General features: G+C 50.1%; 1 protein-coding gene across 2 annotated transcripts in view; it reads left to right on the forward strand.

Annotated features, from left to right (window-relative positions):
* The window catches only part of GOSR1 (golgi SNAP receptor complex member 1), a 45,859-nt gene extending 34,918 nt beyond the window's left edge, over positions 1-10,941 (forward strand). For both annotated transcript variants that reach the window (XM_082201947.1, XM_082201948.1), the window contains exons 8-9: positions 5,140-5,222; positions 8,664-10,941. In XM_082201947.1, coding sequence (XP_082058073.1) covers positions 5,140-5,222; positions 8,664-8,788 — 208 coding nt within the window. In that variant the 3' untranslated portion in view covers positions 8,789-10,941. The remainder of the gene's footprint in view (positions 1-5,139; positions 5,223-8,663) is intronic.
* The last annotated feature ends 3,971 nt before the right edge of the window (positions 10,942-14,912 follow it).

The raw sequence follows: 14,912 nt of genomic DNA on the forward strand, positions 1-14,912 counted from the left end.
GGGGGGGTGATCTCTCTCAGCTCTTCAGATTACATTAAACCTCCTTCTGAAAATTGAAGAAGGATGTACCAGGGTGCGGTATTTAGCAGAGTGACCTAGTGAGAGAATTCTGTTAGCTCTGGGCAACAGCCTGAGTGGTTCAACTCTCTCCCCAGCCCCTAGTCATATTCAGCAGTGACTGGTGCCATTGAGACTGGTGGGACGGAAGGCAGGGGTGCCAGCAGTGGGCTGGGCCAGAGGTACCAAGGGGCAACACAGAGGAGGAAGAGGAGGGAGCTGGTGGGCAAGGTCAGCCCCAGGGGGCTGGTTTGAGTAAAGAGGCAGTCAGGTGTGGGGCTGGCTGAAGGCAAGAAGAATCACCTTGGTGGGGCAGTGCCCCAGTTGCCCTCAGTAGCTACGCTACGATACGATAATCTTTATTGTCATTGTCCCATACAGAACAACGAAATTGAAAAAAATCTACATCAGACATTCAGAAACCAACAAGCCTTCTATCCCAGCCTGGTTAGCCCCCTAAAAACTCTGATACCCCATAATTAAATACAATATTAAATACAAATACAATTAAATACCATAGAGACTACCTTACACTGCGTTTAAAACCAAAATCGCATTTGGGTAGAAACTGTTTCTCAGGTAGCTAGTCCTAGTCTTTATAACCCTGTACCTTTTTCCAGAAGGCAGAAGCTGAAAGAGATCATTTCCGGGGTGCGCACTATCCTGCACTATCTCTGCAGCTTTCTTATGACACCTGGAAGCATAGATTTGATCCAAGGTGGGAAGAGTGCACCTAGTTATTATCTCCACAGTCTTTACAACCCTGGTTAGCATTGTTTTTCCCCTGACTGTGCAGCTCCCAAACCAGTTTCTGCCGCACACACAAACAGAGGTATTTCATGGTCAAATGCAGGTGTGGAAGGTTTAGTGCGTAACACTAGCATGTCAGGCAGGAGGGACATTGCCAGCCAGGAGGGACATTACCAGGAACTGCCACTGGGGATTATAGAATCGTAGAATTGTAGAGTTGGAAGGAACGCCAAGGTCATCCAGTCCAACCCCCTGCAATGCCGAAATCTCAGTTAAAGCATCCAAGAGAGGTGGCCACCTGACCTCCACTTAAACACTTCCAAGGAAGGAGAGTCCGCCGCCTCCCAAGGGAGACCGTTCCACTGTCGAACAGCTCTAACTGTCATAAAGTTCTTCCTGACGATTAGTCGGAATCTCCTTTCTCATAACTTGAAGCCACTGGTTCAAGTCCTACCCTCCAGAGTGGAAAAACCAAGCTTGCCCCATCCTCCATGTGAGTCCTTCAGATACTGGAAGATGGCTCCCATATCTCCTCTCAGTCTCCACTTTCCCAGGCTAAACATCCCCAACTCCCTCAACCGTTCCTCCTTAGGCTTGGTTTCCAGGCCCATGGCCATCATGGTCGCCCTCCTCTGCCCACCTTCCAGCCTGTCAACATCCTTCTTAATTGTGGTAGGCAGAACTGGAATCTGTACTCCAGGTGTGGTTTGACCAAGGCAGAACAGAGTGGGACTATTACTTCCCTTGATTGGAGCACTTTGCTTCTGTGGACGCAGCCTAACAGGCCAAGCAGGGGCTCTGTGCTGGTACTCACTCACTGGCCCTTGGACTTCGCCCCTTCCCCCTCCCACTGCCTCCCCCAGCAAAAAACACAGCCCCTTTCTGCTGCTCTGAAACCGTTTTGCAAGGTTGGTGCTGGAGAAGGCGGTTCTGCTGCTCCAAGCATCTCACCGGAGGTTTTTAAGCAGCTGTCGGAAAAGGTTCCTTTCAAGCTTCTCTTCCTTAATGGTGCCCCCCCCTTTCCCTCTCTCTCCTCTTTTTAATGCAACAGAAAAGCATCTGGCAGTCTTCCCCCCCCCTCCCGCCAGCTGAAGCGAGGGGAGCGCTTGCGGCGGCCTTTGCAGCGAGCGAGCCTGAGATGTATTTAACATTAGCGCTTGGCTCGGGGCCCTCTCACCCGCACGGCTGGCTGGCAGGGCGTCATGGCGGGTCGATTGGGTTGCCTCTGCAAGTCCCCAAACCCAGCCCTGCGCAGATCGGGGGCCGCTCAGTTGCCCAGGGTAAGGATCGTGGTTCTGGACAAAAACAATTATGCATTTCTTGGGCAGAAAACGGCAGCTCCCTTGCTCAGGGAAACCCTTTCCAGCAGAGGCCACATTCTGTCCGGGGCAACCATCTGAGGGCCACATGCCTGTGGTGGGTGGGGCTAGACGTGGAAGTGGGTGGAGCAACAGATGCAAATCTTGCAATTCTTCAGTAGGCTGGTTTCTTCACACCCACCTGCCCCTCTCTTGGAAAAGGGCCATAGCTTTCCAGGTTCAGTCCCCAGCATCTGCCAAGTTTAAACTATCTCCTGCCTGGAGAGCTGCTGCCAGCCAGTGTAGACAACTCTGAGCTAGATGGACCCAGTAATTTCACTCAGTATAAGGCAGCTTCCTATGATTCTATACTCCATCTGCAAAAGTCAGAAGCAGTGAATTTTCTGCTTTAGGGATGCAAATAATTTAGTCTAGTCATATGCTCTCTCCTTGATGAATGTTTATGTTTTACCTATAAATACAGAAATGTCACACCACGTCTCCCTGGCAAGAACTGTGCTCAGTTCTGGGGCTTTTTGAATATTCCATTAGGTGGGCTGCCGCAAATCCATGTTGGCCAGCAGAACAAACCTTTATTATTTGTATTCTCAGAGTACAAACTGAGAGGCAAAAAAGGTAATGCTCTGGATTTCTGGTGAAAGGGAAAACCTTATGAGGTGGGTTCCTTTACTGCTCAGGTCGAAAAGATACTTAGGGAAGCTGAATAAATTTTTCCTCCACAGAGAAAGTAGGTAGGGAGAATTCCTCCCTCCCCCCTCACAATACTAGAACCCCAGAAAGTCACCCATTGAAACTGAATGCTGGGAGATTCAAGGGAGACGAAGGAAGGACTTGGTCACATAGTGCATGGGTAAACTGTGGAACTCACTGCCACAAGAGGTGATGACTAGCAGGTTGGACGGTTTTAAAAGGGGGTTTGGGGGGGAATTCATGGTGGATCAGGCTATGAATGGCTACTGACTATGATGGCTACGCTCCCTCTCTGCCAGAGGCAGTAGTCTGCTGTATCGCAGTCTGTGACTCATAAACAGGGAGCATGCAGTTGCATGGTCTGATCCAGCAGCCAAGCTCTTCTGGTGCTCTTACGTAAAGAAGGCGGACACTTAGGCTGGGAAGTGTTATCATTTGAGTGGAGGTTTTCATTAGCCAATCGCATAAATCACTTGCTGTCATTCACCAATTACGTAAAGCCAATTATGGTTGTTTATTTCACGGCAGTGCAAAGTTTCTCTGACTTTCTAAGTCGGGCCATAGCTCCGTGGCTGAGCAGCTGCCTTGCATGCAGAAACACCCAGCTAAGGCTGGAGAGACCAGGCCTGAAACCCTGGACAAACACTGCCAGTCAGTGCAGACAGTGCTAGGTGGAACACATAAGGCTCTCCTTTTGCATTGGAAGGATCATAGCTCAGCGGCATAGAGTATCTGCTTTGCACCCAGAAGGCCCCAGATTCGATGCCCAGCATCTTTGAGCAGGACCGGAAAGATCCTCTGCCTGAAACCCTGGAGAGCCTCTTTAAGTCAAGTGTAGACACTACTGAGCTAGATGGACGAATGAGTCTGACTTGGGATGAGGCAGCTTCTTGGACCTGATACTCTCTTAGCAACAAATCCACCCAGGAAATGCGCTTTCCAGTGTTACGGAGCAGCATGGCAAACCTCTCTTTCTCCCTCTTTCTCCCTGTGTTGCAGAACTTCCTTCCTGTCTCCCATTTTCATTTTCTCGTTTTCACCCCTTTTCCTTCTGCTTCCTGCGCATTTGCTAGCAGCTCCTCCAGCTTTGAGGATCTCCTTTTGAACCCCTTCCTTTGCCACACCACAGAAGGAGAAGACTTTCTGCTGCTTTGTTTTCCTGCCTCCGTCCCCTGCTCGCCTGATCTTCAGAAGAGGGCTCCCAGGAGTTCCGGCGGGTTGCCTCTCTTTCCCCTTGGGCCTGGGTAGCTGTGGAAACAAACACCGATCCGCCGTGTTGCGTATACAGAGATTCCCATTTTTAAAAACACTTACAAAAACCCAACAACCTCCTATACACCTGCCTTGGGGTTTGCCCCAACTTAAAGGCCGCATCTTAACATAGCTAAACACTTCCAAAACAAAGCAAACCTCAAGAAATAAAAGAGAGCAGGATTCAGCAAAATTAAGCCTCCCCATCCCTGTAGGGCCCGGGTTCAAACCCCAGCGGCATCTCCAGGTAGGGCTGGCAGGAAAGACTCCCTGTCTGAAAGCATGGAGAGGTGCTGCCAGCCAGTGCAGACAACCCTGGGTGGGATAGGCCAATGGTCTGGCTCAGTATAAGGCAGCTTCCTGTGTTTGTATCTTCCTCTCCGCTCCTGATTAGCTTTTCTGTTGTCCAGCTTGTCCGCAAGGTGTGCTTCATGCGACCTCTCCCCACAGCAACCAGGGCTGGCTCTGACACCCTCATGCACAACTCCCTGTCACTCAGCAAAGTGCCTTCTCACTGTCATCATCCCCAGCTGCCACCGCCTCTCTCCTTCCCTGTTGCGGCCGCCCCCTGCTTGCTTGCTTTCACTTGCTTGCTTGCAGCCTTAAAACATTCTAGGTTTTGAGTCGCTTATGGTCTTCTCTTCGCCCTCTGTGGTCCCTCCTCTTGTCATAAGCAGCAGACTTTAGACCGCTTCCAACTTTGAAAAAGAAACGCCTTCATGGAGCTTTAAACACGAGGCGGTACCTGCTGTGGGGCCTTCTGCTGGTTTTAACAGCTATCCCCTCTGTTTAGGGAACCCTGGGATCCGAGTGGGGCCTTGGGATCTCTAGCAGAGGCATTTCCTATGCACCCTCATCAAATGACAACTCCCAGAATTCTTTGGGGAACGGGAAACCATGATGGTTGAAACCGTATTCAGCTTGTACTTGTCAGCACGCTTCCACTTGCATCCATGCATATATGTGGGGCAGCTTTTTGTTATGTCAGATTGCAAGTTATTCGGGGTACCAGTGACATTACCTTTCTTTCCTTTTCTCTCTCTCTCTCTCTGCTCACCCACCTCCTTTCCAGCATTGCCATGGCAACGAAAGAAAACATGACCTCTCAACGAGGGATGATGAAGTCCATACAGAGCAAGATGAACACTTTGGCCAGTATCCTTTCATAGAAAGCCGGTTCTGCTTTCAGACGTCCCCACTGAAATCTGCACGTTGCAATTGACTGTGGCTGGGCAGGGTGGGTGCGATCTTCCTCTAGCTAAACTTCGCCTTGGACCTGCTCCGGAGTGCGAATCTTACTTACACGTAGCAAGACTCTTGTTCTGCCGGATGAAATAACTCAAACTTGGGTTTCTGTTCCTGCCAGATTATTTAACGCATGAATCTGAGCAGCGCCCCAGGCAAGGGTTAAAGGCACAGAAGGGGAACTGGGTGGCAAAGTGTGAGCAAAGACACTGATCCAACAAGCTGCACGCCACCCCTGCGGGGCAGGCACCAGCCTGAACATGGCATAGAACAGGCACCTTTGCTCTAGGCAAGCAAATGGTGACTCCTGGGCTGGGCATGTGAGGTTCGTTCATCATGGCTTTGGCATCCCCATGTCCTTGAGATGGAGGCGTCACCTCAGTATCCAACTTGCTCTCAAGGAGGCTGCTTACTCGCTGAAAGGGCTGACGGCAACAGGGTGGGTAGACTAGGCTAGAGGTGTCCAGTATCACAGGGTGTGGGAGACACCTCTCTGACCCCCGCTTGAACCTTCCCCGGGGTCAAGCTCCTCTTGATGACTGGCACTGCCCCGATTTCGCCCCTCTCTCATCCCGCTCAGACTCCACCTGCCCCTCTGCCAATTCGTCTTGCTCCGGATCCCCACTCTCTCCAACCCATCTCCACGGGGGTCGTGAGAATTCTTCTTTGACACCCCCACCCCCCATTTGGAGGAAGCATCCTAAAGGACAAGCAAACTTTTCCAACAAACACCAAAGGAAATCTCTTCGGTCAGCCTTTGCAAGCTCCCATGGTAGACCACGGAACTATTAATCTCAGGGTTGTGGGTTTGAGTCCTGCGTTGGGCAGAAGATTCCTGCATTGCAGGAGGTTGGGCTGGATAAGCCTTGTGGTCCCTTCCAACTCTGATTCTACCATCAGCCTCTGTCAGCACAGCCATGTTTTAGACTACAAGCCCTAGCTGGAACAGCTGTATTTTGGACTCCAATACCCATCATCCCCTGCTGAAGCGACCATGTTTTGGACCCTATCAGCCCCAGCTGGCACTTCCAGGCTAATGGGAGTTATAGTCCAAGTCCTGGGGGGGGGCAAGGTTGGCAGAGTCTTCTGCAGGGGTTTCTTCCATCTTCCTCTCCCTCCCTTTCCTGCAGCCAACCGGAAGATTGCTGCAACGTCAGCGCATCCCCCAGGCTGCTCTCGTTCCTGTCCTGGTCTGTGTGTCTCCCCACCCACCCCGACTCGTTCTCCTCATTCCTCTTCACTCCCCAAGCCTAAGAACAAAGTTTTGCCCCCTCCTGCCTCCCTTGCATGAGCCCAGAGAAAAGGCATTAAGCCTCATTTGATTAGACAGATCACATTCCCAAAGATGCGCAGCTTGATGAACCGTAAATTTCATTCAGGCTTCTCTTTTTCTCCCCCCCCCCGTTCCTTCCTTCCCCCCTCCCTCCCCTCCAGCATCTGGCGCAAACAAAGCGAAGTTGGTTATTAGCATCGCTCTTAAAAGATTATTGGGGAAGGAGGTATAAGACCTCCAGAAGGTGCAGCCTTTTTCAGTGCTGCTGATCAGCAGGGAAAGCTTTTTATTTGCTCCTGCGAAGCCATCGCTGTCGACTCCAAGGGACCCCCTCATAGGCAAGGCCCAGAGCAAAGGAGATTCCCCAAGCCCTGCTTCCTTGCTGCGTGACATGCAAGGGAATCTTGGAAGGCAGGGATGGAGAGAGACAGGTGGACCTCTGGATATCATTGGCCTCCAGCTCCCAGCAGCCCCATTGTGGCAGGTGGCAGGGCATGATGGGAGTTGTAGTACTGCAATATCCGGAAGGCCATAGCCGCTCCCCATCCCCGTCTAAGGAGGAGGAGTTGGAAGAATCCTTCTTTGTGCATCAAGCACAGTTACACCTGTGGTCCCACAGATGTTTGACTCCCAACTCCCCATATTCCCGGCATGGCTGGTGGCAGAGCATGATGGGTGTTGTAGTCTAATGGCATCTTTCCTGTCCCCTTCATAAGGGCACTGTTTCTCTTCCCTCTGGGGGAAGCCATGTCTATTAGGGGTGTTTATAATGCTTTTCCCTTGCACTGGAAGTAAACCATTGGGGCACATTTTCTTTTCTTTTTTCTTTTTTGCACCCTGATTCCCTGGCCTGCATATGTTCAGTATATGCTATGTTACTTTCTCTCCCCCCCTCCTTCTCCCCCCGCCCCCCCTCGGTTAGTTGTTATGGTCTCTAAACAATTATCTAAAGCAGCTAAGCTCCCTCTGTATCACAAACTAAGCCAGTCATTTAGGAAGATTAAATACTAGGATTCTGCATAATTGTGAGCATTAAGCTTCCTCACCCCCCCTTTTCATTTTTGCTCCCCCCTTTTCTTTTATTCTGACGACAAAAAAACAATTGCAGTCCCACTAATAAGCTGTTAAGAGGTTAAAGCCACATGTCTCTCCTTAATCTCAGCAGTTGGGGACTTTGCCTTCCCCTCTTTGATGACTAATGATCTTGGGGACGGGGTTCTGACATGTTCCTTTCCCCTTCTCCCCTCCCCTATGCTCTGCTCATATTAAAAATTCAAATCTTCATGGATTGGGTTGGGGAACCTCAGACCCTTGGGGGCTGAATGCGGCCCCCTCCAAGCTCTCTGCTGGCCCCCCGCGATTCTCCCCAAGCCACACCGTTCACCAGCCCTGCTTTATACTCTCTTTGAGGTGAAGGAAGAAAGGGTGGGAGATGCTGGCCACCCCATTGATCTGCCCCTCCCCACCCCATGTAGCTAGTTCCTAAAATCCTTCTGAATCAAAAAGGGCCGTTCTGTGATTGAGTATCTGCACCGGTTGGATTTCTGCTCATCCTAGAGCTTTTGAAAGCATGGCTACCTGTCCAGAGGAAGGGAGGACGTGGGTAGCTTCAGGGCAAGATGGGGAACCTCTGGCCACACCTCCTCTCCTCAGGCCACACCCCTCTCTGGCCCTCCTTCATGCCCTCCCTTGAGAGTTTCTGCCTGGCTGGAAACGTGTCCCTGAACTGGCCATGCCTCTTTGCTTGCCTGCATGGAGGACGGAGAGAGGGGTGGATGCGCCTGAATATCAAAGCCATGAATGTTTATGCGGCTGGAGGTTTTTAAGCAGAGGTCGGGTCGCCATCTGGCAGGGCATCTTCAGCTGCAACTCCTGCATTGCAGGGGGTTGGTCTAGATGGCCTTTGGGGGATCCCTTCCAATTCTATGTTTCCTCCAGGCGTGGACACTGAGGTCCAGTAGCCTTGCAAGGGGCCACGGGGAGGGAGTGGGAAGGACCACTCAGTCAGGGCACGCTCCCTAGACAGAATGCATTACTTGGCACAGCGATCACCTTAACTCTGCTCCCCCCCCAAATAGACCGGTTTCCAGCTGTCAACAGCCTGATCCAGCGGATCAACTTCCGCAAGCGGCGGGACTCCCTCATCCTGGGCGGCGTAATCGGGATCTGCACCATCCTCTTGTTACTCTACGCTTTCCATTGACGGGACGCTTTGCACAGAGACTTCTGAGCTTGGAGGAGGGTGTCCATTGCCTAGTCTGGGAGGGACAGGCAGGCAAAGACTGTTGGAGTGCCCCCCCTCTGGTGAAATCGAAGCCGAGGGTCACGCAGAGAGGAGGGCGGCATGGGGGGGTCACGCTCCCTCTCTCTGAGGCCGGCCATAAACCCCAGAGGTGTCTCCCCCTTCATCTCTTTTCAGTTATGGTTGTACTCAAAACATGTGCATTAACGCTTCCCTTCTTTTGAAAAACACACACATATGCATAGGCTCAAGGTGAGTAAACCTGCGTGACAACGCTGCCACCTTTAGTGTCAGCTAGGACCATTTTTTGGGTGGGGCTGGGACCCGAAAAAGATCCACCCCCAATTTTCTCAAACCCACCTGCCCCTAAAATGTCGAGTCAAGCCTTTCTCAAATGCTTTAAGATCTTGAGGTGGCTTCAAGCCAGCATGTGCTGGTTTTATTATGAATACAGCTTGAAGACATTTGGTTTCTTTAAAATATATATATATATATATATATATATATATAATAATTCTAGCCTGGTCCAGCCGTTCGATTGTTCCTGCGTTACTTTGAGCCGCCGCCTGCCTCTTGGAGATCCCTGTGAGAGATCCAGTTGCTTGGCTCCCTTTTCACAGCACATCTGTGTATGTTCAGGAGGGATTCTTGGTGGATTTAAGGAAGAGGGGAGATCCTCTGGGGGTGGGGTGAGGGATATAAAATCCCCATTTTGGAGAAAGGGACTTTTTTGAGAGTGACCAAAGCCTATCATCTTGACTCATATCTCTGGCCAGGGCTTCACATAGGACCCGTTTTTTAAAAAAATAATCTATTTTAATTTAGATGGAAAGCTATTCTAAACATTGTTTTCTACTGTAATGTATGTGGCGTTTTTTGGGGGGGTGGGGAGAAGGCGCAGTCAGAGCATGAGGGGAACACATAAGGGCCATCATGTTTGACGTGGAGAAGGGCTTGTGTGTTGTTGGAATCTCTCTTCGTAAAACTGTTGAGATATAGATGGCCATGCTCATTTTTAAAGGACTTCTCTTAAGAAAGAGAGCGAGAGACACGTCCTTTTGGATCTTGCAACGTCGTGGGGAGGGTTGGATGGCTGCAGATGCATTTATTTTTGTGTCTTTTCTGTCCTCACTGGCATGAATCAGTCTTCTCTTCAGATGTCACCTTCGCACACCAGAAAAGAAATCAAATTGTGAGCTCTCTTCTCCCGGGCTTCCTAACCTGTCCTAAAGCAGCCTGCTCCTGTTCTAACAACAGACACTGGATTTCCAGGGGTTTGGGGTTTTTTTTAAAAAGAAAAATAGGTTTAAAAAATTACCAAATTGTTGTGGCAGCCTCTCTAGACTCAGACAAGAGATTGCCGTTTTCCATAGAAGCAAATGTGGATTCCGTGTTCCGCCCATTCTTTTAGCGAAAGTGGGGAGTCGGACTAGAGCAACCTGTGACAGCCTGGTGCCCTTCCTTCCAGGTGTTCTGGACTATGACACGCCATCGAAACATCTGGAGGCACCAGGTTGGCAAAGGCTGATCAAGAGACTTTGCATCACTCACTGCTTTAACTTAGAGGCTTCCAAGTAACCCAGCAAAGACCATATGCAATGCACCTTGTGCAAAGAGCAACAACATCCAAACCTGAACCATTGGAATTAATACATGATCTGTTCAGATAGACTCAGAAAATTGCCGTTTTACAGATGCTCCAAATTCCTTGAGCTGATTTAACTGTTGATCCTGTTTGGGTTTTGAAGGCGTTTTACCGTTAGTGATGATTTTCTTAAACAAAAAAATTAACAGGGTTTATATCCTTTGCTTACAAGGAATGGACAGATGGCTGATAGTAGGGAAATATCTTCGGTTCCATACAAACTGTTGACTTGGAAAATGGTGGCGGGGAAGATTAAAGGGCAATTAAGTGGATTTGCTATCAAATTTCTGCAACCAGAGTTGGAAAGGATGACCCCTGGATTCTCTTTTATTTTCTTCTGTACTTCTTGGCCACATTTCGACGGTGGTTGTACTCTGCTGAGATGGGAAGGACTGGGTCGCTTTCTGTAGCTGGCAAAGTAATAAGTTAAGCACTATCCTAAATAAAATCCATTTATTTAATCTTAGAATTGTTAGTTCTTTTCCCCCTCCCCGAGATTCAGCGGAAGACTATTTGGAGTGTATCTTGAGAACTCGTGGGGAGCTAGGAGCAGTGGAGAATGAGATACAGAACCGATGTCGTTCAGCTAGAGAGGGTGCAGACATCAGTATGTAACAGAATGTTCCATGTTTCAAAACATACAGAGAGACTCCCTGCCTGTGGAAAGCTAGCTCATATTAAATCCTTGATCCTCTAGTTTTCAATGTGCAGGGTGGTTTGTTACTTCTTAAATGTGGGGAGCTATTGAAAAGAACAAAAACGAGTTCCCCTGCTGTAATCCATACTGGTACACACTCCTACAGGATCTTTGCTGTGCGATTTTGCCAGACGTGTCGTTTGGCTCAGGGAAGACTGACTATGCATTGTCAGCTGTGGGTTTGAAGGAAATGGTTTTTAGAGGCCAGATTTCCCTCTCAATGGACACCTTAAATACATTTCATGGAGAAAGTGAATAAGTAAAGGTAAAGGGGCCCCTTACCATTAGGTCCAGTCGTGGCTGACTCTGGTGTTGTCATCTTGCTTTACTGGCCGAGGGAGCCGGCGTACAGCTTCCGGGTCATGTGGCCAGCATGATTAAGTTGCTTCTGGTGAACCAGAGCAGCACACGGAAACGCCATTTACCTTCCCGCCAGAGCGGTACCTATTTATGTACTTGCACTTTGATGTGCTTTCGAACTGCTAGGTTGGCAGGAGCAGGGACCGAGCAACGGGAGCTCACCCTGTTGTGGGGATTCGAACCTCCAACCTTCTGATCGGCAAGTCCTAGGCTCTATAGTTTAACCCACAGCGCCACCACTTATCTCCCTCCCTCTTAACGCTAGAATTTGTGGACATCCACTGAAGCTGAATGTTGGGATGGATTGAAGAATGGATCTCTTCATGCAAATGCAGAATTAAACTATGGAACTCTCTGCCACAGGAGGCAGTGATGGCCACCAACTTAGGTGGCTTTAAAAGAAGATAAGACAAATTCATGGAGGATGGCTACAAGCCCATGATGTCTGCCTTCTGCCTCCATGGTTGGAGGCCGCCATGCTCCTGGATCCTGGTTCCTGGAAACTGCAGGAAGGGAGAGAGCTCTTGTGCCCGAGTCCTGCTTGCGGGCTTTTCAGAAGTTGCCTCTGTTGAGTAGAGGATGCTAGACTAGATGTGCCATTGCCCTGGTCCAGCAGGTTCTCATTACATTCTCCCAAAGCTCTTACAAATGAGATGGCAAGGAGAGGCAGGCAGGCAATGAGTTTGGGGGCAGCCAAATGAACCCCCTTTCCTCGGTGGCTGTCCATCCCTCAATACCATGACAACAACAGAAGATGGCTGCTGCCTTCACCTCCTGCTTGGAACCTTCCTGCAGGCCCCTGGTTGCCCCTGTGGGCAACGGGATGTCAAACTGGAGAGACCTTCACTCTGATCCTCTTCTCACATCCTTTTGAAAGCTGCCTTCTCCACTTCCTGCCCACGGGCGGGGAAATCCTGGGACAAGCGCGCAAAGCGCAAGGCCATTGCTCTTGCAAATTGGGCAGGCATAATTGCCTCCCTGAAGAGGCCCGGCAGCTCTGAAGCAGAGAAGCGGTGCTGGGTGATGTCTCCCCAGTGGCTGCCTCCCAACAAACGCCGCTGCTTCCACCGCACCCTTCGTTAGTCACAGTCTGCTGCAGCCCAGGAAAAATGCATTGCAACCGAGCCCAGAGAGCGGGTAGTGAGTTCGAGTTTTGCCCGGTCCTCCAGCCACAAGAAGGTTCGTGCGAAGTTGGGCTTTGCAAGGATGTCTTCCGCTCTCTTGACGGAGCAGCTGCAAGTGGCCAGTGGTGGTGGTGGTGGTGGTGTGGTTTGGGTGTTAGGCGAGGATATGAGAGGCCAGGGTTCAAATTCCCACTTAGCCACAAAGCTAACTAGCTGACCTTGAGCCAGTCACTGCCTCTCAGCTTAGCCTTAGGTTGTTGTGGGGATTAAATTAAGAGGGAGAGAACCATGTTCACCACCTTGTGCTCCTTGGAGAAAAAGGTGGGATATGTATCAACCCATCCATTTATATGTATGTGTTAAGGACCAGTTCATTGGGGCAATTGGGGGTGCTACTCCGCCAATCTCAGCCTGCCCTCATCCACTCCCCACCTCAGCTTTCTTCCTTACCTACAACCCAAGCTCAGTCAGTAGAGCATGAGACTTAATCTCGGGGTTGGGTGTTCTAGCCCCACATTGGGCAAAAGTTTCCTGCAATGCAAGATTACCTTTGTGGTTCTACAGTTCTGGTATTCTAACCAGGGCAGGGAGTGTCTCCACTTCCCAGTGGATCTGGTGCCCCCTACTGTTGGTCTCCCTCTCTTCTGCCCTACCAGTTCCAAAGGAGCCAGCCTCCAGCACAACCACCAGCGGCTTCAAAGCTGAACCAGGAATAGGAACAGTGCCGGCCCTACCATTAGGTAGGATGAAGCCACCACCCCAGTGGGTGTGCCTCCCACCTCACCGCCCTGGCAGAGAAGTGGCACCAGCATCGATTCTGATTTCCGGTGGGATATCTTGCAGAGGCCTCCTGTACATTTCTCCTGTATATTTCGCTCTAAGAAGCCTTGTTTGGTCAGAATCAAGTGCAGTCGTACCTTGGTTCTTGAACTTCATCTGTTCCAGGAGTCCGTTCGGCTCCTGAAACCGTTCGAAAACCAAGGCACGGCTTCCGATTGGCTGCAGGAGCTTCCTTCACTCAAGCAGAAGCTGCATCGGATGTTCAGCTTCCAAAAAACATTCGCAAACCAAAACACTTCCAGGTTTGCGGCGTTTGGGGAGCCAATTTGTTCAGGAGCCAAGCCATTTGAGTACCAAGGGACCACTGTACATTACTTCTGGTAAATGAGTCACCGTAGCCACTAAGAGTCATGAAAAGTTGTATCCCAGACTTTTTAGACACATCTGCCCATCTATTGGGACGCGGGTGGCGCTGTGGATTAAACCACAGAGCCTAGGACTTGCCAATCAGAAGGTCGGCGGTTCGAATCCCAGTGACGGGGTGAGCTCCCGTTGCTCAGTCCCTGCTCCTGCCAACCTAGCAGTTCGAAAGCACATCAAGTGCAAGTAGATAAATAGGTACCACTCTGGCGGGAAGGTAAACGGCGTTTCCATGCGCTGCTCTGGTTCGCCAGAAGCGGCTTAGTCCTGCTGGCCACATGACCCAGAAGCTGTACACCAGCTCCCTTGGCCAGTAAAGTGAGATGAGCACCGCAACCCCAGAGTCGGCCACGACTGGACCTAAACGGTCAGGGGTCCCTTTACCCTTACTTTACCCATGTATTATCTGAAAACAAAGGGGCGTATGGAAGCATGGTTCTTAGGTGTCAACGACACAATGATGCTGCAACACAGAACTACCTTTCAGGTACGAACCAACGGCTCTGTCTCAGGCCACTGCAGAAAAGGTCCCCTCTGTGCTGTAGGTAAGGGGAGGGGCTATATTTGCAGTCATAGCTCCGCCTACTTTTTCCTTAAACTCCTGAAAAGCATAAGAAAATCAGAAAAGAGCCAGCTGGATCAGGCCAGTAGCCCATCTAGTTCCCAGCATCCTGTTCTCACAGGGGCTAACCACGTGCCCCACAGGAAATCCCACAAGCAAGACCCAAGCAACTGGCAATCATACTGATAACGTATTTTGGTGCTTTTCTATTGCAAACTGCCCTCTGATCTTCAGATGGAAGAAATTTGATGATAATAATAATAATAATAATAATAATCCACAAGCCTTGCTGTGTCCTCCAGGTCTTCTCCTTAATCTCCCTGTTTCCACAGTTCTTCTGCTTGAATCCCCTCTTTCCCCCCTCAGGTCTTCTTGGGTCAAATAATTGCAAGCTGGTTCTAGATCTAAAATAAGACACAAAGGCAATTAAGCAAAATGAAGGGGGAGGCGAGTATGTGTGTAAAGAAATGGATGAATCTGCCTTAGCCCTTTTTGAT

The sequence above is a fragment of the Podarcis vaucheri genome (assembly GCF_965113315.1).
Source record: "Podarcis vaucheri genome assembly, chromosome: 15".
Lineage (NCBI taxonomy): Eukaryota > Metazoa > Chordata > Lepidosauria > Squamata > Lacertidae > Podarcis > Podarcis vaucheri.